The sequence below is a fragment of the Balaenoptera physalus genome (assembly GCF_965194825.1).
Source record: "Balaenoptera physalus genome assembly, chromosome: 5".
NCBI classification, from domain to species: domain Eukaryota; kingdom Metazoa; phylum Chordata; class Mammalia; order Artiodactyla; family Balaenopteridae; genus Balaenoptera; species Balaenoptera physalus.
Window position 1 is genome coordinate 105,648,492 of NC_138884.1, and position 27,517 is coordinate 105,676,008.

At 42.4% G+C, this 27,517-nt stretch overlaps 1 protein-coding gene across 6 annotated transcripts in view; it reads left to right on the forward strand.

Moving 5' to 3' along the window:
* The window catches only part of FAM184B (family with sequence similarity 184 member B), a 123,454-nt gene that overhangs the window by 48,154 nt on the left and 47,783 nt on the right, over positions 1 to 27,517 (forward strand). For 5 of the 6 annotated variants that reach the window (XM_082462621.1, XM_082462622.1, XM_082462625.1 and 2 more), the window contains exons 2-7: positions 6,121 to 6,873; positions 7,636 to 7,807; positions 8,867 to 9,006; positions 9,575 to 9,781; positions 18,031 to 18,141; positions 19,980 to 20,087. In XM_082462621.1, the coding sequence (XP_082318747.1) occupies positions 6,121 to 6,873; positions 7,636 to 7,807; positions 8,867 to 9,006; positions 9,575 to 9,781; positions 18,031 to 18,141; positions 19,980 to 20,087 (1,491 nt within the window). The remainder of the gene's footprint in view (positions 1 to 6,120; positions 6,874 to 7,635; positions 7,808 to 8,866; positions 9,007 to 9,574; positions 9,782 to 18,030; positions 18,142 to 19,979; positions 20,088 to 27,517) is intronic. The other variant, XM_082462624.1, reaches the window with a different exon arrangement.

Below are 27,517 nucleotides of genomic sequence, written 5' to 3' on the forward strand. Positions count from 1 at the left end.
AAAAACATTTAATAAATACCTATTATGTGCCAACAACTAAAAGATGTAATCCTATTTGATCCTCAAAAAAACCAGGTCTGGGTTATCTCTCTTTTACAGGCAAGAAACTGAGGCTTCAAGAAGTGAAATAACTTAAGCAATTTTTAAAAGATCAGAGTTGAGAAGTATATGTATCAAACAGAACTAGTTTGCCTGTGAGTGACAGAAAACCCAGTGCAATCCTGTTGGAATCACTGCAGGGCTGGCATGGTCTTCCACTGTGCCAGAGACCCTGGCTCCTCTTATCTTATTGTTCTGCCAACTTTAGCCTGTGGCATCCCCTTCATGGTTCAAGATGAACGCTCGAAAATAAAAGATTCATCCCGGAAGAAATAATGACACATCTGCTTATATCCGACTAGGCAAAACTTGGTCACTTAGCTGCTCCAAGTTAGAAGGGAGGCTGAGGAATGTGGCAGTGTGCCCACAGAAAAGTTAAGGTTCTATTTCTAAGGACAAAAGAGAGAAAGAGATATTGGGTGCACCAGCAATCTCTGTTACCAGGAAGTTAAATCTAGGTCTCTCTCACTCCAGAGGACCCCTACTCCACCAGTTCTACTATACTGCCTTCCCTAAGAGGAGTGCCATTGCCACAGAAATCTCCATCAGGCTTAAAGTGCCCTGTGGACAACAGCCAGTTCCCATAGGTGCTTACGGTGAGCCAGGCATTATGTGATGTGCTGTATAGCACTGTCTCATTTAATCCTTCAGTAACCTCATAAAACAGGAACTTTACTCTCCCCATTGTACAGATGTGGAGACTGAGGCCCAGTGAGATTATATGGCATGCCCAAGGTCAACCAGAGAGCAGATAGCATCTGGATCCATATGTTGTATGGCATCCATACAACGGCAAAGAGGATCTGCACTCAGGCAGTGTAGACTCCAAAGCCTCGTCTTTTACGTGTTATGCTTGTCTGTTTCAGGTGTGTTCCCACTTCAGGGCCTCTACTCCTGCAGGTCTCTCTTCTGGAATCCTATTCGTTCAATCTCTTGCCACCCCTTACAAAGTTCTCGTTCAGTCTAACAGGAAACACACTGAGAGTCTGGATCAGGCCAGCCATTGTGCTAAGTGCTTGGGGAACTAAAGAATATATCAGCTGAGGTCCCTATTCTTATGAAGCTCACATTTTACTTTGACATCCAGCATCTAAATGTCCATACTATGATATGAAAGGGCCATAACAACCAAGTGGTTCACAGTGCACTGGAGGACAGATTAATGGGATAAGTTTCTATTATCTGGAGGGAGCTAAAGGACACTTTACATAGGAGGTGAAATTCCTTATACTTTCCCGCAATTGTTCCAAGTAAAACTCATTTATCTTGAGTTATACCATTTCTTCTGTTTCTTTTCCTTTCTACTAAATCTTCTTATCTGCCTTTCTCTAGTGCCCTCCACTTTACTTTGATCCTGTTTGCCCATCTAGTCATCTGCCTACTCTATCCCTATTCCCTTCACCAGTGGTTTTGGGGAAGAATGGCACACGTTTTTAATCTCCCCTTCCCCATCCTCCATTCTGTCTTTAACCACACCAGTCTGCTTCTGCCCCCAACACTATACCAAGAATGACCAAATGCTCTGGCTTTTTCCCAGCCTGCAGTTAAAAGTCCAAGTCCTCTTCTCTGGACAGAAGGTAATATTCATTATGTAGTTATTGGGTATCTGGTGTCTCTATGCAATATCTCGTCCTCAATGTAGCCCTAGGAGGTTGGTGCTATTGTTAATCCGATTTTACTGTTAGGAAACTGAGCTCCAGACAGGTTGAATCACCTGAGCCAGGTCACCAGCTAGGAGACAGTGAAGCTAGGACTTCAGCTGAGTTTGGCTGGTTCTGGAGTCGAAGCCCTTAACCATTACTCCTTCAAAAAAAACAGGAGATAACTATATGCTAGGAGAGTAGGAGTGGCCAGGATTTAGGGTTGTAGCCCTAAGAAACATGGTAGAAAATTGAAATAGCCCTTATGGAAGAAAAGAATAGGGAATTACTACGACAACTCAATTAAATGGTATCCGCATGGAGAGCACAGATGACGTTGGAAATCTTAAGTACCAGTTAGTATTATTTGACAAGAGCTGAGGTGGGAGGGTTGATCTGGTGTTCGTAATATGAAGGATGTGAGGCTAAAGATGAGGTGGGCAGGTGATTTGAAGATGTCAATAAGAAGGTAGTTGAAATGATTGGTTGTGGCTTTAAAGGAGAGACATTAAGGTAAAAGAGACTATTGGGCTAGGGGAAGAAGGAGGGCAAGCTCAGAGATCAAGGTTGTGAGAATGAGGAAGTGGAGAGAGTGGAAAAAGATGAGACTGACTTGAGAATAGGCAAGATGACCCAACAGAGTAGTTCAAGGAGTGCCCTTGCCATGGGCACAGTTGTGAACATTCACACATGTCTCCATGTTGTTCAGGGAAATGAGTTTGATGCTTTTGAACTGAAGAATTCTAATACAAATTCTTCATATCAGTTTTATGATGCAAAATGGCATCTCTCCCCACCTACGACTGGGAGAGGAGACACCTCTTTCATCTCTTTCCTAAGATTCTATATTAACTGTGAAGATGAGTTTTTTAAGACCAAGCTCTGGAATTTCATTTGTTGCATTCATAAGCAAAAATCGGACCTCAAGATTACCAACAGGGATGGAAAAAAAGAGTAAGGAAAATTTTATTTAATAACACCGAAGTAAACATTGATGATCTTCCACAGAGAAACAACTTAATGTCTATCAGCAGGTAATGGAGAAATAATTTATAGTACATCCATATGATGTGGCATAGGAAGCAGCCAAAAATAAAAATGAGGAATCTCTTTATATACAGAAATGGCATAATCTCCAAGATATCTATGAAATAAAAAAAAATCATGGTGCATATGAATGTATATGTGTACAAAAAAGGATGGTGACTAAAATATGATATGAATAATAACGTATCATACTTTCCAGGTTATGCATACATACCCTTGGAGTAACCTTCTAAGGAAGGTCAGGAGACGGTGGGTCTGGCACCTCTAGAAAGCCAAAAGTTCTGTAACCAGATCTCAGCCTAAGAGAACAGTTTGGGCAGGTCTTTGGTGGGGATTGTTTGGGGACTTTAATTGCAAGACACCACGAATAAAAGTGTGCATGCCAAAGTGCCTTAAGGCTTGAGCCCATTGTGAGACCCTCTCTGCTACCTCCAGCCTGAAATCTGATCTTGTGTTAATTCAAGGGTGTGCCCATGGGGAGCATTTTCACAGACAGGGCAGACTCACATGAGTGAATGCTGGAAAAAGGTGAAGTCCTTTAGACCCTGATACAGGCGACATGGTTCTCACTCAAATGGGTACAATGTTTGGGTTCTTTCTTCATTAAGTGCTTTAGTGGCATCAGAATATACTGGATCTCCAACGAAGTTTTCTGTTGTACAGGTATAGTGAATGTAGGAACCCCAGTTCCCAAGATCACCACCACCATCACTCATTTATTTTATCCTCAATGGAATAACCAATGTCAAATTTCACGGAATAAACTTTACAAGGATGTTTTGTTCTTCACCGTGAGAAAACCCCATTTATGTTAAGATTTGATCTGGCACAGCTTGACTCCACTGAAGATAAAAGTCAATCTTTTTTTAATCAGTTGGGGTATCAGGTTGCAGAAAAGTTAACACAGCACACCTGAGACTGCTTATCCTTAGAATGGTCTGCTTGCGAAGTTGACCCTTGGCTGGCATCTGGGAATGTGGATTTCCAGAGGGTTCCCATCACCCACACTAATAAGAACATCTCAGCAGGCCTTAACTGTTTGTGCAAACAATGTGATTTATGTGAGCACTTAATTTCCTTCTGGGAGTCTGGAATTTTGGTAATGGCGAGAAGAAGTTGTCTACCCGACTAGCCCCCAATAAAAACCTTGCTAAGTCTTCAATGAGCTCCTTTGGTAGGCAGTATTAAACATGTGTTGTCACACCCCCTTGCTGGGGAAATTGAGCAAGTCCTGTGTGACTCCACTTGCGGAGGATTCTTGCAAGCTTTCACCTCATTTCCTCCAGACTCCCCGCTGACCTCCACCACTGCCAAGCTCATTTTCCGCTTGCTGATTTTGCCTTGTATCCTTTCTCTATAATTAATCATAGCCGTGAGTATGACTATTTTCTGAGTCCTGTGAGTTCTCCCAGGGTGATCATAGCTGTTGTAACAAATAAATATCAAGACTTCAGAGGCTCAACACAATAGTTTATTTCTTGTTTGTGTAGAGATCAAGGCCAGTGCTCCTGGTGGGCAGGTGGCCTTCTACTCAGTCCCTGAGGACCCAGGCACCTTCCATCTTGCACTCCACAATAAGTTTGCAGTTGGAAAAAGAGACCGGAAAGGACATGCCTCCTTCTTAACCCTCCCCTTAACCCTAACCCCAGCGTTGGCCCTGAGATGACGCACATCCACCTCTGGCCACATTCCATTGGCAATCACTAGTCACATGGTCCCACCTAGATGCAAGGGGACTAGGAAATGTGGTCTCCGCTTGGTGGCCGTTCCTCTGCAGCAACTCTGTGGAAAGAAAGCATGAATCTCTGATGACCAGCAACAGTACCGTAATAGATACTTATTATGAACCGGTCGTGTGCTCAACTTCATACCAAGTGCTATGATACAACACACAGAAGTCATATTGTTCTTACCCACATGAAGGCTGACGTGTAAAAGGGAACTGGTCACCCCCAAGGATGAGGAGACAAGGCTCCCTTTTTCTGGGAAGTCGTCTTTTCTACTAGACCCTCCCTCTGTGTTTCCCTAGTAAGTGGGACTGATCCCTCTCATAGCGCTTAGTGCATCGAAACTGACCATATTCTTGTCAGACTCTCCTGACGGATTATAATATTTTTGAGGTCGCAACGTCAGCTGCCTTATTGATCAGCACATATTCCTAGTGCTCAGCACAGAACATGGCACATCTGAGATATTCAGTAAATGCGTAAATGGATGAATGTTCAAGTGGGACGGTGAGATACAGTGCAGTACCATGCTGTGAGCACAGGTTATTCGAATCTTCTTATCCCTTGTGACCTTGAAAAAGTTGCTTAATTTCTCTGAACCTCAATGTTTCATTCTTAGAATGGGGAGAAAAATACCAACTTTGCAGGGCTGCCTCGAGGATTTTCTGAGATTCTGAATGTGTATTCAGCACCTAGCCCTGAAGTTATGGAGAACAGTTTTTCACCATGGAGTACGATGTTAGCTGTGGGTTTTTCACAGATGCCCTTTATTGGGTTGAGGGAGTTCCCTTCTCTTTCTAGTTTGGTCAGTGTTTTTGTTATGAAGAGGTATTGGATTTTGTCAAATGGTTTTCCTGTGTCTGTTGAAACAGTCTTGTGGGTTTTGTCCTTTATGTTATTCACGTGGTGTGTCACATTGATTTTTTTTTTCTTTACTATTTTCGGTTTTCTGTTTATTCTCTGTCTTTTTTTTTTTTTAAATTGAGGCTTAGTTGCTTTACAATGTTGTGTTAGTTTCTGCTGTACAGTGAAGTGAATCAGCTATATGTATACCTATATCCCCTCCCTCTTGGACTCCCTCCTTCTCTGCCCGCCCCCTGCCCCCATCCCACCCATCTAGGTCGTCACAGAGCACAGAGCTGAGCTCCCTGTGCTATACAGCAGGTTCCCGCTAGCTATCTATTTTACACATGGTAGTGTATATATGTCAGTCCCATTCTAAGATGTTAAATCAACTTTGCACTCTTGGGATAAATCCCACTTGGTCATGGTGTGTAATCCTTTTTTTACATTGCTGGAGTCTATTTTCTAGTGTTTTGTTGCATTTTGTTTTGGTTTGGTTTTGAGGGGCTCTTTTTGTGTCCCAGATTGTTTCAGACCCTTCACTGGATTCCCATGGTGCTTCCCAGAGGTCCCAGTGGATCTCCTTACCGGTTTCTCCTGGGGACAGTTTCTAATAAATCACTTCCTCTCAAATCCCCTTCTCAGGTGCAGCTCGTGGGGATCAGCCTACGTCACCGCCAGGGTCACGGCCCTCTCTGGTCACGTGGCCCCTCAATCACACCCACGCCCCTCCCGCTAACCCGGCTCCGCGAATCCTCCCGCAGGTGATCTACGCCCTGAACACCCGCCAGGACGAGGCCGAGGCGGGCATGGAGGCGCTGCGTGAGGCCCACCAGGAGGAGCTGCGCAAGGCAGTGGCCGAGACGGAGGCCAGGCTCCTGCAGGCGCAGGGCCGCGGGGGCGAGGAGGCCCTGAGGCAGCGCATCCAGGCCCTGGAGAGCGCCCTGGAGCTGCAGAAGCGGCTGACGCAGGAGGCGCTGGCCCGGTCGGCCGCGTGCGGGCTGGAGACCCAGGAGAGGGAGCTGAGGGTGGAGGCCGAGCACGCCGAGCGGCTGCTCACCCTCTCCAGGGAGATGCTGGAGCTCAAGGCCGACTACGAGCAGAGGCTCCGGCACCTGAGCGGCCACGAGGCGCCCCGGTGGGGCCGGCTCGCCCCGGAGGGTCCCGAGCCCCCGGCCGAGCCGGGCTGCGGCCCCGAAATGCGGGAGGTCCTGCTGGAAGCGGAGCGGCTGCGAGCGGAGAACCAGCAGCTGAGCGAGGGCTATGCTCGGAAGGCTGAGGAGCTGCAGGCCGCGTACGAGCGGGAGAACGAGGCCGTCCAGCAGGCCATGCAGCAGTCGGTGAGCGAGGCCCTGTGGCAGTGGCAGGGGCAGGAGACCGACCTCCGGAAGAACTTCCAGGCCCAGGAGGCGGCCCTGCAGGCCCAGGTCCGGAAGCTAGAAGGGGATCTGGAGCACAGAGGCCGCGAGATCAGTGACCTGAAGAAGTACGCCCAGAAGCTGAAGGAGCGCGTTCAGGTAAAGCAGGGACTCTTCCTACCTTCCAGATGGGAGACTAAGCATGGCCCCTAGTATCGAACACCTACCGTGTGTCACGCGCTGCGCAAAGCCCTTGACTTCGGCCAGAGCGAGCATTATTACCTCCATGGAGTTCAACTACATTCATTCAGCAAGTACGTATGGAACACCTACTATGTGCCAGGCCGGGGCTGTGGGCAGGAGACACACGGTGAGCCGGCCTTGATCCCTGTCCTCTGAGAGCTGAGAGACTTACAATTTAGAGATGAGAAGATAAAACTGAAATTGAGAAGCTTAAGGATGGGCCTAGCTGGGCACACAGCTACAAAGTGTTTGAACTCAGTTCAGCCTAATTCTAAAGCCCCCACTCACTCCATAACAACTTGCTGTCCACACATCCTTGGGGCTTCGAATTTGTGGAAAGCCAGACCATTGACAAGTCAGTTACATGAGGCCCACAGACTCACAGAGCCCCATCTCTAAAAGTAACAGCAGCTAGTATCCTTCATACTCCCTGAGCATTTTTTTTCCTGTCCCAGACACTTTATCTCATTTGATCCTCACTACAGAAAGGTTAAATAACTTGCCAAAAGTCACACAGCCAATCAGAGGATGAGTAGTGATTTGATGAACCCTGAGCCACTGAATTCCAGAGATTAAAGGCATATGCTGTGCACTTACCCACTTTTCAGATCTGATGTACATAGGATGTCTCGACACAGAACTGTAACAAGAGAAATGAGACCCTTTCTGTCTGTTTAGGACCTGGATGTGCAGCTCAAGGAGGCTCGACAGGAGAATTCAGAGTTGAAAAGCACTGCAGACAAACTTGGGGAGAAGCTGGCTGTTGCCAAAGACAGGCTGATGTTGCAGGAGTGTCATGTGACACAGAAAAGCGGTGAGATGCCCGGAACGATTTCCTTACACAGCAAAGGTTGGCCACCAGGTTGGCCTGACACTGCTTGCAGCCTTGAGACTGTTGAGGCAGCAGAGTGGAGGGCAGGGCTATTTGATCTGACCTGCCTGGTGGGTATTTAAAAGGCATGATGCAAAAGGATGTCTGGCCCCCAGAAAGTTCTCCACCGGATCCACCATAGTGCCTGAACTTCTCAGCTCTGACTTTTCCCCAGACTCAGACAACGCTTTATACTCTAACATCATTCACACGGTGATGTTATTGGGTGTTCCCAATAATTTTGTGAGTTAAGTATTGTCAGTACCCCATGTCACAGATGAAGACATGAGGCTGAGAAAGTTACATGGCTAGCTCAAGGCCAGCCAACTGGCTGGTGATAGAGGTGGTGTTTGAGTCTCAGATTGTCTGACTCCAAAATGCTTTCCACTGAGCTCCCTCATCAGAAAGTTCTTGAATATGTACATGTCATCAGCTTGACACTGGGAGATACAACAAAGGCACAAAACATAGGCTCTGCCTCTAGGGAGCTTATGGGACTGCTACTTTACAGCCCACAGCATGCCTTGCTCTCATGGGTGCGGCCCAGGCAGCAGTGAGGTGTCTGGGAAAGAAGAAATCACCTCAGGCTGGAAAGTACGAGTTGGAACCAGAGGGTATGGAGGGTTTACAGCAGTGGTCTCAGAAGTAGGGCATAGGGGAAGAAACTGAGCAATTCTAACTATATTTATTTTTTGTCTTATACTTGAAATCTCTTTATTTAAATCCTTTGAATGTACATATTATCTAGGAACGTCCTTAATTTTTTTTAACCTATGGAAAGCACAATCAAAAAAATTTGAAGATGACTAGTTTAAGAAGGGAGAGCAGGACAACTGTTTGAACTCAAGATGCTACTTGGGCAAAGGTGACAATCACCACTTGGACCATGCTTGAGGCCAGAAGGCCATGGAGCAGGGATTACATAGGGGAGTCAAGGGCAAAATATTTGAATAGCAGAATGGCGACCCAACTGCAGAGGCCTCAGGCATGAGGCCAAGGCCAAGGGCATTCCCAGTGATGTTGACATTGTACTTGCAGATGACATGAAGACAGAGAGAGTTTCAGAGAATGAAGTCCTAGGGAAAGAGAATGATTTGGAAGCCTGCAGTCTCCATCCTCAGCAGGATCAGAACTTTCCCAAGGAGTGTCCGTGCACGAAAGGAGGCACAGATATACAGGTACTGTCTGACCCAGACCTGGGGATGGAGCAGTCACAGGGGGCTCTGCTGGAATGAGCTTCAGATGGAGGCCAGCCCCAAACCATGACAGGTCCACTTGGAAGCAACAGGTCCCATAGTTTCAGGGGTGGATATGTGGGTGTGAAGTTTCAGCCAATGTCCTGCCAACTGCATGTCACTGCATGTCAAGCTAGGAGACTGAGAATGTAGCAGAATTCTCCCAACTCCTTATCATTAGCTCCTGGGAAACTGGAAGCTTGCTTAAGATTCCTGCTCTATGTTCCCAGTCAAAACAAACAAAGCATTTTTTAGAAACCACCATAGTATGGGCTGGAATATCTGATCCTATGACAATAGATACACTACTCCAAAAAGCCCTTTTCTGATGGTGGATAAAGTGAAGTCTCTTACAGATATCAAACATGTCATTTTATAAACTTTATTGTACCTTGTGATACATGATTTGAAATCAGTTATCAACATTGTAGAAGTTACATAAAAGAGAAATGGTGATCTCCTGCTCCTCTCCCCACCCTGGCAGTTTTACAAGCCCTTTTTCTTTTTATAGACCAAGAAAGAGGCATGTATTGAGACAGAATATATGAAGCAAAAATATGAAGAAGACCTTCGTAAAATCAAAGATCAGACAGAAGAGGAGAAGAAACATCTCAAAGACCAGCTGGTGAAGCGCCTAGAAGACCTGGTGAAGAAGCACACGGTGGAAATCCAATTAGTTCGCTCATCAGTGGAAGCTGAGAGGCAGAGGCTACAGAAGGTGAAATCCCCTTTCAGAGATAACCGTTCCATTTGTTTTGCCTTGCCTCTACCTCCCTCCTTTCCTCTTTTGTTTCTTCTTTCCTTCCTCAAACATTTACTGAGCTCCTGTTGTATATAGATCTCAGCTAGTTCTCTAATCAGAGGGAGTTCAGAGTCTTCAGGAGGAGACAGGGCACCCCAGGGCTGTGAGACAATAGGGCCTAGAGTTGTTGACATGGGGTGGAATTGTGTCATATGAGTGTTTAATTTAGGGAAATTCAAATCCTCTAATCTGGAAAAACAGAGAGAAATAACATGAAGTGAACACGCAGGCCTGGCAGACTGCCTGGATTCAAATCCCAGCTCTGCCACCCTCTAGCTCTGTGACCACAGAAAGTTATTTAACCTGGGCTCCTCACAGGGAAACTCTGCGGGGCACCAAGTTACTCATTTATGAAACAGATGGTGATAATAGCACCTCACAGAGGAGCTGCGAGGATTGCATGAGGTAATCCACGTGAAAAAACAAAGCAGATCATAGTGCCTGGGGCGTAAGAGGCACTAGGTAGATGAAGGTAATTAATTAACCAGTGGGAGAGAAGTTTCTCAGCCTCTGAATACTGTTCCAGCTTCCCACCAAAGGGGGCGTTTCCTGCTGAGAAGGAATGCAAAGCATCATCCCTCGTGTTTGCTGAGGAAAGCAAATAACATATGTATATGAATGCTTTAGGAAAAGAGTGAAGTAAATCAGTATTGTTGTGAGCATAGGTGGTGCTTTAATTATTATAAGAAGGCTTCTTTCTAATCTAAGAACTTACATTATCACTATGAGTTTTCACTGAAAGATAATCATATATCACTGAGGAATGCAATGTGTGGTGGTGAAGAGTAGTAGATACTCAATAAATATGTGTTGGATAAATAAATGAACTTACGAAAGTCTAGTCCTGGGTCCAAGTCCTGACTCTTTCACTGGCTTTACTACCATGGATAGGTCACTTAATCTTTCTGAAACCTGATTTTGAAAATAAGGATAAATACTTTGGGGGCTTGTTATGTGAATTAAATATGGTGGTTTTTAAATTTATTTATTTATTTATTTACTTTTGGCTTCATTGGGTCTTCATTGCTGCACACGGGCTTTCTCTAGTTGCAGTGAGCAGGGGCTACTCTTCATTGTGGTGCACGGGCCTCTCATTGTGGTGGCTTCTCTTGTTGCGGAGCACGGGCTCTAGGCGCACGGGCTTCAGTAGTCATGGCCCGCAGGCTCTAGAGTGCAGGCTCAGTAATTGTGGCTCACGGGCTTAGTTGCTCCGTGGCAGGTGGGATCTTCCCGGACCAGGGCTCGAACCCGTGTCCCCTGCATTGGCTGGCGGATTCTTAACCACTGTGCCACCAGGGAAGCCCCTAAATATGGTTTTATATGTAAACTCTTATCTCAGTGCACAACATGTAGCAAAAGTTTGATGAACGGTGGCTGTGATTAGTTACCATGTGCATTAGATGACATCATGTGTGATAATATTATTTAGTGTCCACTATACTTTATAAAGCACTTTATTCTTATGAACACATTTAATCCTCCCAACAGGATTACAAAATGAGTGTTCATATCCCCATTTCAGAGATGAGAAAACTGAGGCTCAAAGATGTTATGTATCCACTCACACAGACAGTGAGTGGTACAGCTACATTAAAACCTGACAGCCTGACTCCAGAGCCCGTGGTTTCCCATCCCTGCACAGAGGGAGAAGCAGCTGTATTGAAAGCACTTTCCTCCCCATGAGCAGTGACTGGTGGCACGATTCCAATCCTCATGTAGCTGAACCCGCTTTCCTTCATGAGCCACAATCAGTGGGAGGGACAGTAGTTCTCCCAGAGCTACAGGTTGCCCTGGTAACCTGTCAGCCAAGCTTGACTCTGAGTGTAGAAATCCCACTTCAGCTTTAATCAGGGGCATGGATCCATTTGGGAAATGAATCATGTAGAACTAAATTGCATTTCCTCCTGGTTTTTTATTTTCTTTTTAAAAATTATGGTCATTTCTACAAACTGAGGATGTAAGTTATATAAATTAGGCCATGCAGACTACAGGAAGGTAAAAGCTTGAAGAGGTCCCAGATCTAGTGTTCGTGGACTAAAAGTAGATACCGTTTCCCCTCTCGAGTTAAGCGCACACTGTTCCTTTGGGCCCTTGAGTATAAGTATGTTGTGTATCCTGAATGCTACCTTAACCTGAAAAAGACGCCACAGGAGATGGGCTGGAGTTCACCCAGACAGTTTATCTGCCTTTCCTGTCTGTAGGATTAGATGATATTACCACTTAATCTTCACAGACAGAGCAGAGTACGCGTCCTATAATTAGCACTTGCCCACGTTGATTCCTAGGAGAGTGTGGAAAGATTTATTGAGTCCTCACTGAGCTGTTCTAGACACTGCTGCGTTCTACACCCCATTTGTATCACTTAGGATTCTGGGTGGCAAGCATCACAAACCCACCCTGGGTGGTTTAGGTAAGAAAGGAATTTAGTAAAGGGTAATGAAAAGCTTTCTGGAAAACCAGGGAACTGGGCTTGGCAAGCTACTCAGTGATGAAGACACCCTTGCTGCCACGTCTGAGCCCAGACCTTCTGTTTACACAGCTGACACCACCAACACTGGGCCCTGGATGTTGCCTGCAGAACTGCACTGTCCAATATGGTAGCCTCTTGACACATGTGGTTATTTACATTTAAATCAGTTACAATTAAATAATATTTTAAATTCAGTTCCTCAGTGGAACTAGCCACATTTCAAGTGCTCAGTTGCCATATGTGGCTAGTGGCTCCCAGATTGGATAGCACAGTGTTGAGGGATTTCTACACATTAGCTACATTATATCTTAGAACATTTCTATCATCACGGAAAGTTCCGTCAGTCAGAGCTGCTGTAGAATGGCTGCCCCTGCTGCCCCTGGGAAGTTCAGTTGCCAGATCCTTTATGACTCCAGCTTGTACGTATCCATGGCTTCCAATTCAAAATCCGGGGTGGGTGTGTCTGATTGGTCCCATGCCTTGATCACATGCCTCAATCATGTGCCCATGCCCTCGTCACAAGGGAGTCTGGGAAGGTAAGTCTGACATTTTCTGGTTCTGTGGTGGAAGGATGGCTCTGATGTATCAGATGGAGAATTTCCCAAACATTCAGAGAAGGATCAGAGGCTGGGCAGCCAAAAGGAACAACAGCTCTCCACTCCATGATTTAATTCTTACCTCAGCCCTGTAGGCAGGGGTTGTTTTCCCATTTCACAGATGAGGAACCTGGGAAATGAAGTCACTTGAGTATCACATGAATTGAGTGTGAGTCAGGGCTGCCTTGACTCCAAAGCCACTAACTTTTGCCCTCCGTCTATGTAGCAGAACAGAATAAACATTGCCCTGGGCCTTGGAGAGCAGCCTTCAGGTCTTCACCCTGCCAATATCCATTTATGGTTTATTTATCATTCATTGAATGCATACTTGGTGTTTTGAGCAATGCAGGGATACAGGAATCAGCTATGCATACAGGGAGCTCACAGTCTGGAAGGAGGAACAAGACATGCACTCAAACCATCTGTCAAGTCTGTGTGTAAGAAGTGCTGTGCTGGGGAAGCAGCCACATTGTCAAACCTTAAATAAGTCACCCCAAACCATTCTAGGCCTCTGCTTTCTAATTTCAGTATTAATGTGAATGTGAATGATTTTGTCTAATTCTTTTCAACTTTTTATTTCTATCAACTCCAAAAATACTCTTCATTATTTAGAAATAGGTTGCTTAATTTCCAAATATTTGGAACCATTCCAGATATCTCTTTGTTACTGATTTCTAATTTAGTTCTCTCGTGATCAAAGAACAGATTCTGTTCTTTCCTTTTCAATTAGCTCATATTATTGTATGGCCCAGGGATGGTCTCTCTTGATGAAGGGTCCAGGTGCCCTTGAAAAGAATATGGATCTGCTGCTCTTGAGTGGAGTGTTTCATAAATGATAATTAGGTTAAGTTGGTTGATAGTGTTGTTCAAGTATCTTATTTCCTTACAAATTTTTTCTCTATTTGTTCTGTTGACTATTGAGAGAGGAATATTGAAATCTCAAGTTTAAATTGTCAGTTTTTATATTTTCCCTTTTAGTTCTGTCAGTTTTTGCTTTAGATAAATTCAAACTTATTTATGAGGTACATACACATTTAGGCTTATTATGTCTTCTCAATGAATTGGCCCCTTACTCATTATGGAATATTCCTTGTCCTGAAGTCTACTTTGATAAAAATACGGACATTCTGTCATTTTTGTGGTTAGTGTTACAGTCTATTTTAATCCATTCCTTTACTTTTAACCTACCTGTGTCTTTCTAGTCAAAGTGCGTTTGTATTGGATTGGCCAAAAAGTTCGTTCGGGATCCGTAAGATGTTACGAAAACCTGAACGAACTCTTTGGCCAACCCAAATAGGATAGCTGGATCTTCTGTTTTATTCATCTTGGCAGTCTGACTTTTGAGGGTCATTTAGACCATTTACATTCAGTGCAATTATCATTAAGTCTACCATATTGCTGAGTTGTGGTTTTTTTTCTATTTGTCACATCTTTTTTCTTTTCGCCTGTTTTTCTGTTTATTTTTGATTACTTGAATATATAGCTTTTGGTATTCCCTTTTTTGTCTCGACTAGTGACTTGTTAGTTATCCTTCTTTTGGGGAGGGGATGGTGTGCCATGGGTTGCTGTAGGATTTATAACATGCGACTTTATCATTGTCATCGAATAATATGCTGTTACTTCATACATATTGTGTTGCTGTAAGGTTTGTACGGAGAAGCAATACATATATACTTCACTGTACAAACCTTACAGCAGCACGCTATTTTTATTTAGCCTTTCCTAACCTTTGTGAAGTTGCTGTCATATGTTTTACTTTACATATGTTATAAACTCTACATCGCTTTTCTACTTCCTTAAATAGTCAATTATCTCTTAGAGAGAATTTTTTAATGAGAAAACTAAAGTCTTTTATATTTTCTAATTTACCATTGCTACCCTCTTCATTCCTTTGGCATATTCAAGCGCCCCATCTGGTATCATTTTCTTTTGGCCTGAAGAACTTCCTTTAATGTTTCTTGTAGTGTCAGTCTGCTCACAGCAAATTCTCTCAGTGTTTATATGTCTGAAAATGTCTTTATTTTGCCTTCATTTTTGAAGGTTATCTTGCTGGATATAAATTCTAGGTTAACAGTTGTTTTTTCTTTCAGCACTTTAAAGATGCTGTTCAACTTTAAAAAATTTTTGGTTTGTATTTTCTTCAGATGAAAAGTTGGTAGCCACTCTTATCTGTTCTCCCCTGTGCATAGTGTATCTTTTTGTTTCCTGATTGCTTTTAAGACTTTTTTCTTTATCATATCACAATTTGATTATGATATGTCATGGTGTGATATTCTTTGTGTTTTTCTGTTTGGGGTTCATTGGACGTCTTGGGTCTGTAGGTTATAGTTTTTTTCTGTATTCATATTTTTTAATTGAAGTGTAGTTTACTTGCAATGTTTTGCTGTGGGTTATAGTTTTTGTACAGTGTGGAAATTTTAAGATCATTATCTCTTCTGCCTTCCCCTTCTGAGTGACATTTCAGGCTTTGTACTGGTTTACTCTTTCAGCTACACCAGGAACTTTACTATAAATACATACCAAAGAGTAATTTTTCTTCTTGAAAAAAGTTAACATGTTTTCCTTTAAAATGCCAACTGAAATCTCTGCTTGGTGATTTCCTGTGGCTGCTTATTTGTTGTTCCCGTCACAGTGGCTCCCTTGTGTGTCTTTTCTTAAACTGCCAGTAATTGTGGACAATCTAGACAAGAAAGCAGAAAAAGGGTGGGAGTCCTGCTTTTGCCTCTTACCAGCCATTGGATTTGCTTCATGTGAAATGGATGCAATAAAGCCTTTTTCCATGAGTATTATGAGAGTTAAATGAGAACAGAGCTTATGAAAGTACTCTGTGAATCCTGTAAATTAATAGCCCATGGAGCCTTCTTCCAGGGGTGGGATGCAGCAATTTATATATCTGAAAGCATTCATCTCCTTCTTTTTCCTCACGTTCTTGTCTTTGTAGTTGTTTTTTCTCTTTCCCGGAGTTAGGAAGAGAATGTTAACGCTTCCTGTTGAAATCCTCAAGGTCACTTGAGGAAATTTGTGGGGAAATTTTTTCCCTTTAGGTCCGTTTGTCAAGGCAACAGCTGAAGCTGTGATTGATTACATATACCCTAGGACATTAGGCTGTGCAAGATTAGAAGTAGCCACTGCTTTATGCTAAGCGTCTTTCTCGCAGGGGGTTTCCACTGTGCTTGTTACAGTGAACATGGCTTGGCAGAGTTAGCGAGTGTCTGCACCAATAAGCACATTAAACAAAACTTCTGTTCAATAAAAGATTCTGTGAATGAGGGACTAAATAATGAAGTAAAAAAAAATCAGAATCTTTGCTGAGGGGACGGCCTTATTTCTGATGGTTGCTTAAGTTATCTCAACTTGTTTTAAACAAAAAGTTTATCTACCATCTTCAGAAAATGAACTCTCCAAAGCAACAAGCCCTGCAAAAGGAGATGGTGGATTTACTGAAGACACTATACATGGGCTAAGTGTCCACATCATGCGACGCTTACAATCTAATCACAGCCCTCTTTTCTTCTCTTTTAAATGACTGACCCCAGGGACAATGCTAAGCGCCACCCCAGGGCCACTGGCCTGGCCTGGGGCTGACCCCATAGAAAGTGTAAAGGTGTCATCCAGATGATCAGTAGCAGCATCTTTTTTAGATGCTCAGGTTAGAAATCCAGGAGTCAGAAATCCAGAAATCCATAATTTCTCTGTCATCCCTCACATTCAATCAGCCATAAAGTCCATTCATTCTGCAGTTGACCCTTGAACAACGTGGGAGTTAATCCAAGTATAACTTATAGTAGGACCTTCGTATCTGCAGTTCCTCCACACCCACAGGTTCAACCAACCAGAGACTGTGTAGTACTGTAGTATTTACTGTTGAAAAATGTCCACGTATAACTGGACCCATGCAGGCAGGGAAGAAGCACAGCCAAGCGGTCATCCTTTCCTGAGTTTGGATCTTGACTCTTCCGCTTATGGGCTGCATGACCTTGGGCAAGTTATTTAACCTCTTCAAGCTTCATTTCTTCATCTGTATAATGAGCTTTAACAATACTACCTAGCTCACAGGGTTTTCATAAGGATCAATGAGATGATCTGTGAAAAGCACCCAGAAAATGGTACACACTCAGTAAATGTCAACTGCTAATATGTCCATCTACTTCTAGTTAGAGCATAAAGGTCTGTAATCAATTATCACCATCCAACATGGTATCTACTGCGTTATAGCTGTTGACTTTGCTGCCTATCTCTTTCACGCAAATGTGAGCTCCTGGTGAGTAAGCATATTGTCTGTTTTTATCCCCAGCTTCAAGAACAGTGCCAAGCACATGGTAGGTCTCAATAAATATTTGTTGAACAAATAAATGACTTAATATCTACCTAAAATTCAGCTATGAGGAACAGACTATTTCATCCACTGCTCTAGACACTTGAAAAATTTCCCCAGGTATTAAGCTAGATCAGAAAGCGTAAGCATCTGTAAGAATAGTACTACTTATCATTTATCGATCCCTTACTATGTACCTAGAACTGTGCTAAGCATGTAAGTAATGCATTGAATCACAGAGAGGTTAGGAAATGTGCCCAAGATCACTCAGCTTAAAATGCAGCTGCACCACTCACATGGGCTCCAGAATGTTCTTTTATCTGGATCTGCTTTGTGCTGAGACTATGAGGCTGCGGGGAGGGACCATGGAGGAAGCAGCCCTGTGAATCCCATCATTTTGACTAAAGTAAGGATGCTGTTGAGAAGGCCAAAGAAGAAATTTCACTCTGCTTTTGATATTTCCCTGCAACTGAGGATGTAGTTGGCTTTTTGATTTATGGAACCGTGAGAATTGTGTCAGTAATGAGCATTCTCTTTTCTTATTTGACACCACAAAATTTAAAGCCAGGGGTTTACTCTGCCCCCCCCCCAGTATATATTCGACTTTGTGGTGTGAATTTAGCACCTGTTTTCTTTGGACTTTCTCATGTATTTCTAATTTATGTTTCCTTGTAGTAGTTTATGACTCTTGTGAGTTTCTTTGAACCCCTTTGGGAATAAGGCAGGGTGTGTCCCGTCCATGTTTTCGTGGCTTGTGTGGTTAACTCTTCCATTCATCATTTAGGAAGTAGAAACACAGTTGGAGGAAGTGAAGAAGAAATCAGAAAATGACATAAAGCATCTGGAAGAAGAGAAAGAGGCCCTAAGTGTGAAGCTCCAGAATTCACTGCTTGAGGTAAGTCCCGGATAAAAGCGGTTCTTGGAATGATGGTTCTGGGCTCCAGGAGTTTTTGATGAACTGAGATGCTAGGAATCTTGGGAAGCTGCCCTGACCTCCTTACATTTAGCATCCTTGGAAGGAAGAAAAAGACTTCATCCTGACAGGAAGGCTGTCTCAGGGGCATAAATTCAGCTGCAAATAACAGAGAGCCTGATTTATAGAGGCTTAACAAAGAGGCGCTTAATGTCACACATAAAAGAGGGAGGCAGGAGGCTGCTGGTGTTGATTCTGTGGCTAAATGATATTAGGCCTGGAAAATCTGCAAACATCTTGGTCCTGCCCTCTCCCCACCCCCGGCTGTGTTATCAGTGTCCTGGGCATTAGATTCTTCCACCTTCCTGGGCTCTTTTCTTTATCAAAAAGAATTAAAAATTATAATTTGTAACTGCACTGTCATAAAGGTGAATATGGCCAGGCTGCAGTTTTTTCTTCTGATTTTGAAAGAAATGAAAATATTTTCATGGCCCCTAAATGCATCGTAGGTTCCTAGCACTGCACGGAGGAGAAGTTGGCTCAGATTCCCCTTGGCTGTGAGAATGACTGTCACTGTTCCAGTTGTCATGTCCAAAGTTAAAGCAGGAAAGAAGGAGGGTCAGGGATGACCAGGCCTGCCCGCTTCATCAGAAAAACAAAAGCATGCGCAGAAGCCCCCAGCTGACTCCTATTCCCATTGGTAATATCTGTGCCACGTGGCCAGCCTGGGAAAGCAAGGATTTAGCTGTCAGGCCTCCCTGGTGGAGGCAGGCAAGGAGAGCAGGGTAAGGAATGGATGTAAACCAGCTGAACAATGGAGTTTTCTTCTTGGGCCCACTTGTCCAAACCACCCAGGGACCAAGTTCAAAGTTTAAAGGCGTTGTGGACAGTGTTACTAGGGAGAAGAACTTGCCACTGACAGACTCCTATTCATCCTTCAGTGCCCTTACCACTGTGCTGGAATTCCCTGGGCAGAGTTTATTGCTGTAAGTTCTCTGCAGTAGTGCCTACCTCATAGTAATTGTTAGGAGAATTAAAAGAGTTAATACTGTAAAATGCTTAGGTCTGTGCCTGGCACAGAGCAAACACACCATTAATGATGCCCTTATATATTGTACATGTGTCTACTGAATGTTGTTGTGATTGTAAACATGCATCTGTTTGCTCCATAAGATGACAGCTCCTTGAAGGCAGGGACGATATTTTATGATGTTACTATCTTGCTCTCACTCTGTCCCTTCTCCTCCCCACTTTACACCTAGCATGCTGCCTGAGGAGCATTAGTTTTAGCAACATCTGAGGTTCCTTTGTGGTTATTGACCTTGTTCTTCTCAAAGTCTAGAGCAGGGAAACCAGTCTGTTTAATTGACACTCTACAATTAGTTGGTTAATAATAATCATAATTAAGGCTTTACAATTTAATAGCAGCTTCTAGCCATTCTTCTCTCATATTATCTGTGTAATTCTTAAATATTGTTCCTTTTCTTTACCAACTGACTTTGTAAAAAAAAATAGGGTGGCCTTCCAGGAACGGTATGAAAACTAATGGAAACCATGCTACAGCTCTGGTATAGTTAGTGGATGTGAATAATTTAAAGAGAAGTGTGGAATATTGTAAACCTGCCAGGCTCATCTTCTTCTGGAGAGATGAAGCAACTAGCTAATTAGAAATGGCCTCTCTAGAAGCATGTCTGGGATTTGTCTAGTGGGACACAGTCCCCAGAACTGATTGACCCAAGGGAACGAGTCCCAGATTAATGACCACAGCCGGGGGATAGGACTTTGCTTCATTGCTGAATGTTTCTATTCTTCTGTTTTAGGTTTTAAGGCTGGAAGAATTTATCCAACAGAATAATGTACATCCCCCGAGAGGCAATGAATGGCCCCAAGAACTGGACTGCCAGCACTGCAACATTTTAGAGACCCAGGTAACCTCTAGCTTTTTCTGCTTTAATTAAGGATATTTTTCTTCTTCTTTTCAGCACTTTGGTGTCCCCAGTGACACACGCTGGCAATAATGGGCTCTTTTATTTCCCCCCTTAGAGCTGCCAAAAAGCCTGAAAAAAAAATCATTATAAAATCAATTTGCAAAAACCACGACGAAAATAAGAGTTCTGAGTAATTATCCACATGGTTTGAAAAAGAACAGGGCTTGTCAGATGACTCTTCTCTCCCTCTCTGAGAGCAGCCTGGCTGGCAGATCAAGGGGCACTGGACTACAGTGGGGTCTTTGGTTCTGCCCAGCATGAAGCATAACAGTAATCATAACTCCCCCTCAAGTGCATGTTGAGAAGCTTGGGTTGGTTCACCATGAAACTCGGCTCTCATCTGACCCTCCTGGGTCTAGACCGTGATCCCTCCATGAGCTTAGTTCTAGAGAGAAGTACAGACCCCTCCTACATAGAGTTGCAGGAGGAACCTTGATGAGTATCAATTCCACTTGATTCAACTCAACACGCACATTCTTCATTCATTCTGCGGTCATCTGTGAAATACATAACAAGTGCCAGCCTCTGAGCTACATGCTAGATGGGAGAAATATATAAAAACAAATAGATTTAACACAATGTGGACAATTAGTAATAGAATTAAACATCTGGTGCTGTGTTTTCTATTAGGCAACTGTTATGCACTTTACAGGTATAGTTTGTTCTTTTTTTTTTAAATTTTATTTATTTATTTATTTTTATACAGCAGGTCCTTATTAGTTATCTATTTTATACATATTGGTGTATACATGTCAATCCCAATCTCCCAATTCATCCCACCACCACCACCACCCCCCACCACTTTCCCCCCTTGGTGTCCATACGTTTGTTCTCTACATCTGTGTCTCTATTTCTGCCTTGCAAACTGGTTCACCTGTACCATTTTTCTAGGTTCCACATATATGCGTTAATATACAATATTTTTTTTTCTCTTTCTGACTTACTTCACTCTGTATGACAGTCTCTAGGTCCATCCACGTCTCTACAAATGACCCAATTTCGTTCCTTTTTATGGCTAATATTCCATTGTATATATGTACTACAACTTCTTTATCCATTCCTCTGTTGATGGGCATTTAGGTTGCTTCCATGACCTGGCTATTGTAAATAGAGCTGCAGTGAACATTGGGGTGCATGTGTCTTTTTGAATTATGGTTTTCTCTGGGTATATGCCCAGTAGTGGGATTGCTGGGTCATAGGGTAATTCTATTTTTAGTTTTTTAAGGAACCTCCATACTGTTCTCCATAGTGGCTGTATCAATTTACATTCCCACGAACAGTGCAAGAGGGTTCCCTTTTCTCCACACCCCCTCCAGCATTTGTTGTTTGCAGATTTTCTGATGATGCCCATTCTAACTGGTGTGAGGTGATACCTCATGGTAGTTTTGATTTACATTTCTCTAATAATTAGTGATGTTGAGCAGCTTTTCATATGCCTATTGGCCATCTGTATGTCTTCTTTGGAGAAATGTCTATTTAGGTCTTCTGCCATTTTTGGATTGGGTTGTTTGTTTTTTGTTTTTCTGCCTTTATTTTTTTATTTTTTAAATTTATTTATTTATGGCTGTGTTGGGTCTTCATTTCTGTGCAAGGGCTTTCTCTAGTTGTGGCAAGTGGGGGCCACTCTTCATTGCAGTGCGCGGGCCTCTCACTGTCGTGGCCTCTCTTGTTGCGGAGCACAGGCTCCAGATGCGCAGGCTCAGTAGTTGTGGCTCACGGGCCTAGTTGCTCCGCGGCATGTGGGATCTTCCCAGACCAGGGCTTGAACCCGTGTCTCCTGCATTAGCAGGCAGATTCTCAACCACTGCGCCACCAGGGAAGCCCTGTTTGTTTTTTTAATATTGAGTTGCATGAGCTGTTTATATATTTTGGAGATTAATACTTTGTCCATTGATTTGTTTGCAAATATTTTCTCCCATTATGAGAGTTCTCTTTTCATCTTGTTTTTGGTTTCCTTTGCTTTGCAAAAGCTTTTAAGTTTCATTAGGTCCCGTTTATTTATTTTTGTTTTTATTTCCATTACTCTAGGAGGTGGATCAAAAAAGATCTTGCTGTGATTTATGTCAAAGAGTGTTCTTCCTATGTTTTCCTCTAAGAGTTTTATAGTGTCTGGTCTTACATTTAGGTCTTTGATCCATTTTGAGTTTATTTTTGTTTATGGTATTAGGGAGTGTTCTAATTTCATTCTTTTACATGTAGCTGTCCAGTTTTCCCAGCACCACTTATTGAAGAGGCTGTCTTTTCTCCATTGTATATCCTTGCCTCCTTTGTCATAGATTAGTTGACTACAGGTGCATGGGTTTATCTCTGGGCTTTCTATCCTGTTCCATTGATCTATATTTCTGTTTTCGTGCCAGTACCATATTCTCTTGTTTACTGTAGTTTTGTAGTATACTCTGAAGTCAGGGAGTCTGATTCCTCCAGCTCCATTTTTTTTCCCCTCAAGATTGCTTTGGCTATTCAGGGTCTTTTGTGTTTCCATACAAATTTTAAGATTTTTTGTTCCAGTTCTGTAAAAAATGCCATTGGTAATTTGATAGTGATTGCATTGAATCTTTAGATTGCTTTGGGTAGTAGAGTCATTTTCACAATATTGATTCTTCCAATCCAAGAACATCATATATCTCTCCATCTGTTTTTGTCATCTTTGATTTCTTTCATCAGTGTCTTATAGTTTTCTGAGTACAGGTCTTTTACCTCCTTAGGTAGGTTTATTCCTAAGTATTTTATTCTTTTTGTTGCAATGGTGAATGGGCTTGTTTCCTTAATTTCTCTTTCTGATCTTTCATTGTTAGTGTATAGGAATGCAAGAGATTTCTGTGCATTAATTTTGTATCCTGAAACTTTACCAAATTCATTGATGAGCTCTCATAGTTTTCTGGTGGCATCTTTAGGATTATCTTTATATAATATCATGTCATCTGCAAACAGTGACAGTTTTACTTCTTCTTTTCCAATTTGGATTCCTTTTATTTCTTTTTCTTCTTTGATTGCTGTGGCTAGGACTTTCAAAACTATGTTGAATAATAGTGGTGAGAGTGGACATCCTTGTTTTGTTCCTGATCTTAGAGGAAATGGTTTCAGTTTTTCACCATTGAGAATGATGTTTGCTGTGGGTTTGCCATATATGACCTTTATTATGTTGAGGTAGGTTCCCTCTATGTCCACTTTCTGGAGAGTTTTTATCATAAATGGGTGTTGAATTTTGTCAAAAGCTTTTTATGCATCTATTGAGCTGATCATATGGTTTTTATTCTTCAGTTTGTTAATACGGTGTATCACATTGATTGATTTGTGTATATTGAAGAATCCTTGCATCCCTGGGATAAATCCCACTTGATCATGGTGTATGATCCTTTTAATGTGCTGTTGGATTCTGTTTGCTAGTATTTTGTTGAGGATTTTTGCATCTATATTCATCAGTAATATTGGTCTGTAATTTTCTTATTTTGTAGTATCTTTGTCTGGTTTTGGTATCAGGGTGATGGTGGCTTCGTAGAATGAGTTTGGGAGTGTTCCTTCCTCTGCAATTTTTTGGAAGAGTTTGAGAAGGATGGGTGTTAGCTCTTCTCTAAATGTCTGAGAGAATTCACCTGTGAAGCCATCTGGTCCTGGACTTTTGTTTGTTGGAAGATTTTTAATCACAGTTTCAATTTCATTACTTGTGATTGGTCTGTTCATATTTTCTGTTTCTTCCTGGTTCAGTCTTGGAAGGTTATACCCTTCCAAGAATTTGTCCGTTTCTTCCAGGTTGTCCATTTTATTGGCACAGAGTTGATTGTAGTAGTCTCTTAGGATGCTTTGTATTTCTGTGGTGTCCGTTGTAACATCTCCTTTTTCATTTCTAATTTTATTGATTTGAGTCCTCTCCCTCTTTTTCTTGATGAGTCTGGCTAAAGGTTTATCAATTTTGTTTATCTTCTCAAAGAACCAGCTTTTAGTTTTATTGATCTTTGCTATTATTTTCTTTGTTTCTATTTCATTTATTTCTGCTCTGATCTTTATGATTTCTTTCCTTCTGTTAACTTTGGGTTTTGTTTGTTCTTCTTTCTCTAGTTCCTTTAGGTGTAAGGTTAGATTGTTTATTTGAGATTTTTCTTGTTTCTTGAGGTAGGATTGTACTGCTATAAACTTCCCTCTTAAACTGCTTTTGCTGCATCCGATAGGTTTTGGATCGTCGTGTTTTTGTTGTCATTTGTCTCTAGGTATTTTCTGATTTTCTTTTTGATTTCTTCAGTGATCTCTTGGTTATTTCATAACGTATTGTTTAGCCACCATGTGTTTGTGTTTTTTATGGGTTTTTTTTCCCTGTAATTGATTTCTAATCTCATAGCATTGTTGTTGGAAAAGATGGTTGATATGATTTCAATTTTCTTAAATTTATCGAGGCTTGATTTGTTGACCCAAGATATGATCTGTCGTGGAGAAAGTTCTGTGTGCACTTGAGAAGAAAGTGTAATCTGCTGTTTTCGGATGGAATTGTCCCATATATATCAATTAAATCTATCTGGTCTATTGTGTCATTTAAAGCTTGTGTTTCCGTATTAATTTTCTATCTGGATGATCTGTCCATTGGTGTAAGTGAGCTGTTAAAGTCCCCCACTATTATTGTGTTACTGTCAATTTCCTCTTTTATAGCTGTTGGCATTTGCCTTATGTATTGAGGTGCTCCTATGTTGGGTGCGTATATATTTACAATTGTTATATCTTCTTCTTGGATTGATCCCTTGGTCATTATGTGGTGTCCTTGCTTGTCTCTTGTAACATTATTTATTTTAAAGTCTATTTTATCTGATATGAGTATTGCTACTTCAGCTTTCTTTAGATTTCCATTTGCATGGAATATCTTTTTCCATCCCCTCACTTTCAGTCTGTATGTGTCCCTAGGTCTGAAGTGGGTCTCTTGTAGACTGCATATGTATGGGTCTTGTTTTTGTATCTATTCAGCAAGCCTGTGTCTTTTGGTTGGAGCATTTAATCCATTCACATTTAAGGTAATTATCAATATGTATGTTCCTATTACCATTTTCTTAATTGTTTTGGGTTTGTTTTTGTAAGTCCTTTGCTTCTCTTATGTTTCCCGCCTAGAGAAGTTCCTTTTGCATTTGTTGTAGAGCTGGTTTGGTGGTGCTGAATTCTCTTAGCTTTTGCTTGTTTCTAAAGCTTTTGATTTCTCCATCAAATCTGAATGAGCTCCTTGCCAGGTAGAGTAATCTTGGTTGTAGTTTCTTCCCTTTCATCACTTTAAATGTATTGTGCCACTCCCTTCTGGCTTGTATAGTTTTTGCTAAGAAATCAGCTGTTAATCTTATGGGAGTTCCCTTGTATGTTATTTGTCATTTTTCCCTTGTTGGTTTTAATAATTTTTCTTTGTCTTTAATTCTTGTCAGTTAGATTACTATGTGTCTCGGTGTGTCTCTCCTTGGGTTTATCCTACCTGGGACTCTGCGCTTCCTGGACTTGGGTGGCTATTTCCTTTCCCATGTTAGGGAAGTTTTCGACTATAATCTCTTCAAATACTTTCTCAGGTCCCTTCTCTCTCTCTTCTCCTTCTGGGACCCCTATAATGTGAACGTTGGTACGTTTAGTGTTGTCCCAGAGGTCTCTTAGGCTGTCTTCATTTCTTTTCATTCTTTTTTCTTTATTCTGTTCTGTGGCAGTGAATTCCACCATTCTGTCTTCCAGATCACTTATCCGTTCTTCTGCCTCAGTTATTCTGCTATTGATTCCTTCTAGTGTATTTTTCATTTCACTTATTGTATTGTTCATCTCTGTTTAATTCTTCTAGGTGTTTGTTCTTTAATTCTTCTAGGTCTTTGTTAAACATTTCTTATATCTTCTTGATCTTTGCCTCCAGTCTTTTTCCGAGGTCCTGGACCATCTTCACTATCATTAGTCTCAATTCTTTTTCTGGAAGGTTGCCTATCTCCACTTCATTTGATTGTTTTTCTGGGGTTTTATCTTGTTCCTTCATCTGGTACATAGTCCTCTGCCTTTTCATTTTGTCTATCTTTCTGTGAATGTGGTTTTCGTTCCACAGGCTGCTGGATTGTAGTTCTTCTTGCTTCTGCTGTCTGCCCTCTGGTGGATGAGGTTATCTAAGTGGCTTGTGCAAGCTTCCTGATGGGAGGGACTGGTGGTGGGTAGAGCTGGGTGTTGCTCTGGTGGGTAGAGCTCAGTAAAACTTTAATCCGCTTGTCTGCTGATGAGTGGAGCTGAATTCCCTCCCTGTTGGTTGTTTGGCCTGAGGGGACCCAGCACTGGAGCCTGTCCGGACTCTTTGCTGGGGCTAGTGGCGGACTCTGGGAGGGCTCACACCAATCAGTACTTCCCAGAACTTCTGCTGCCAGTGTTCTTGTCCCTGTGGTGAGCCACAGCCACCCCCTGCCTCTGCAGGAGACCCTCCAACACTGGCAGGTAGGTCTGGTTCAGTCTCCTATAGGGGTCACTGCTCCTTCCCCCTGGGTCCTGATGCACACACTATTTTGTGTGTACCCTCCAAGAGTGGAGTCTCTGTTTCCCCCAGTCCTGTTGAAGTCCTGCAATCAAATCCTATTAGCCTTCAAAGTCTGATTCTCTGGGAATTCCTCCTCCCATTGCCAGACCCCCAGGTTCGGGAGCCTGATGTGGGGCTCAGAACCTTCACTCCAGTGGGCGGACTTCTGTGGTATAATTGTTCTCCAGTTTGTGAGTCACCCACCCAGCGGTTATGGGATTTGATTTTATTGTTATGGCGCCCTTCCCACTGTCTCATTGCAGCTTCTCCTTTGTCTTTGGATGTGGGGCATCTTTTTCAGTGAGTTCCAGTATCTTCCTGTTGATGATTGTTCAGCAGTTAGGTGTGATTTCGGTGCTCTCGCAAGAGGGATGAGCACACGTCCTTCTGCTCCACCATCTTGAACCAATCTCTTCATCTGTTCTTTTAAACTGAGTTTTCTTTACAAAAAGTTAACCTACCTACAAAGCACAGAATTCGTAAGGTGCATAAAGGTGTACAGTGAAAAGCGTGCCCCCTCCCCCAGTTCCCTGTTTTATTTTGTTTTACCTCTTCTTGTATCTCCTTTCATATGGTGCATATGCAGGCATCATTATGAATATATTATTTTCTTTTGCAAATGATAGAATTCTCTCCTTCACTCTGCTTTTTTCTAAACTTAAATTTTTACAGCTTGGAGATTGCAACACAGCAGTACACTTCCATATCAACTTCATTTTTTTTTTAAAAAGAGCAACTGTCTAGTGTTCCCTTGAACAGAAAAACTGTAATACATGTACCTTTTCCCTTATGATGAATTTTTAGGTTGTTTCTAATTTTTCCCTGTAGATAATACTTAAATGGATAACACTGTAGAGGGATACAGTGTAGCATA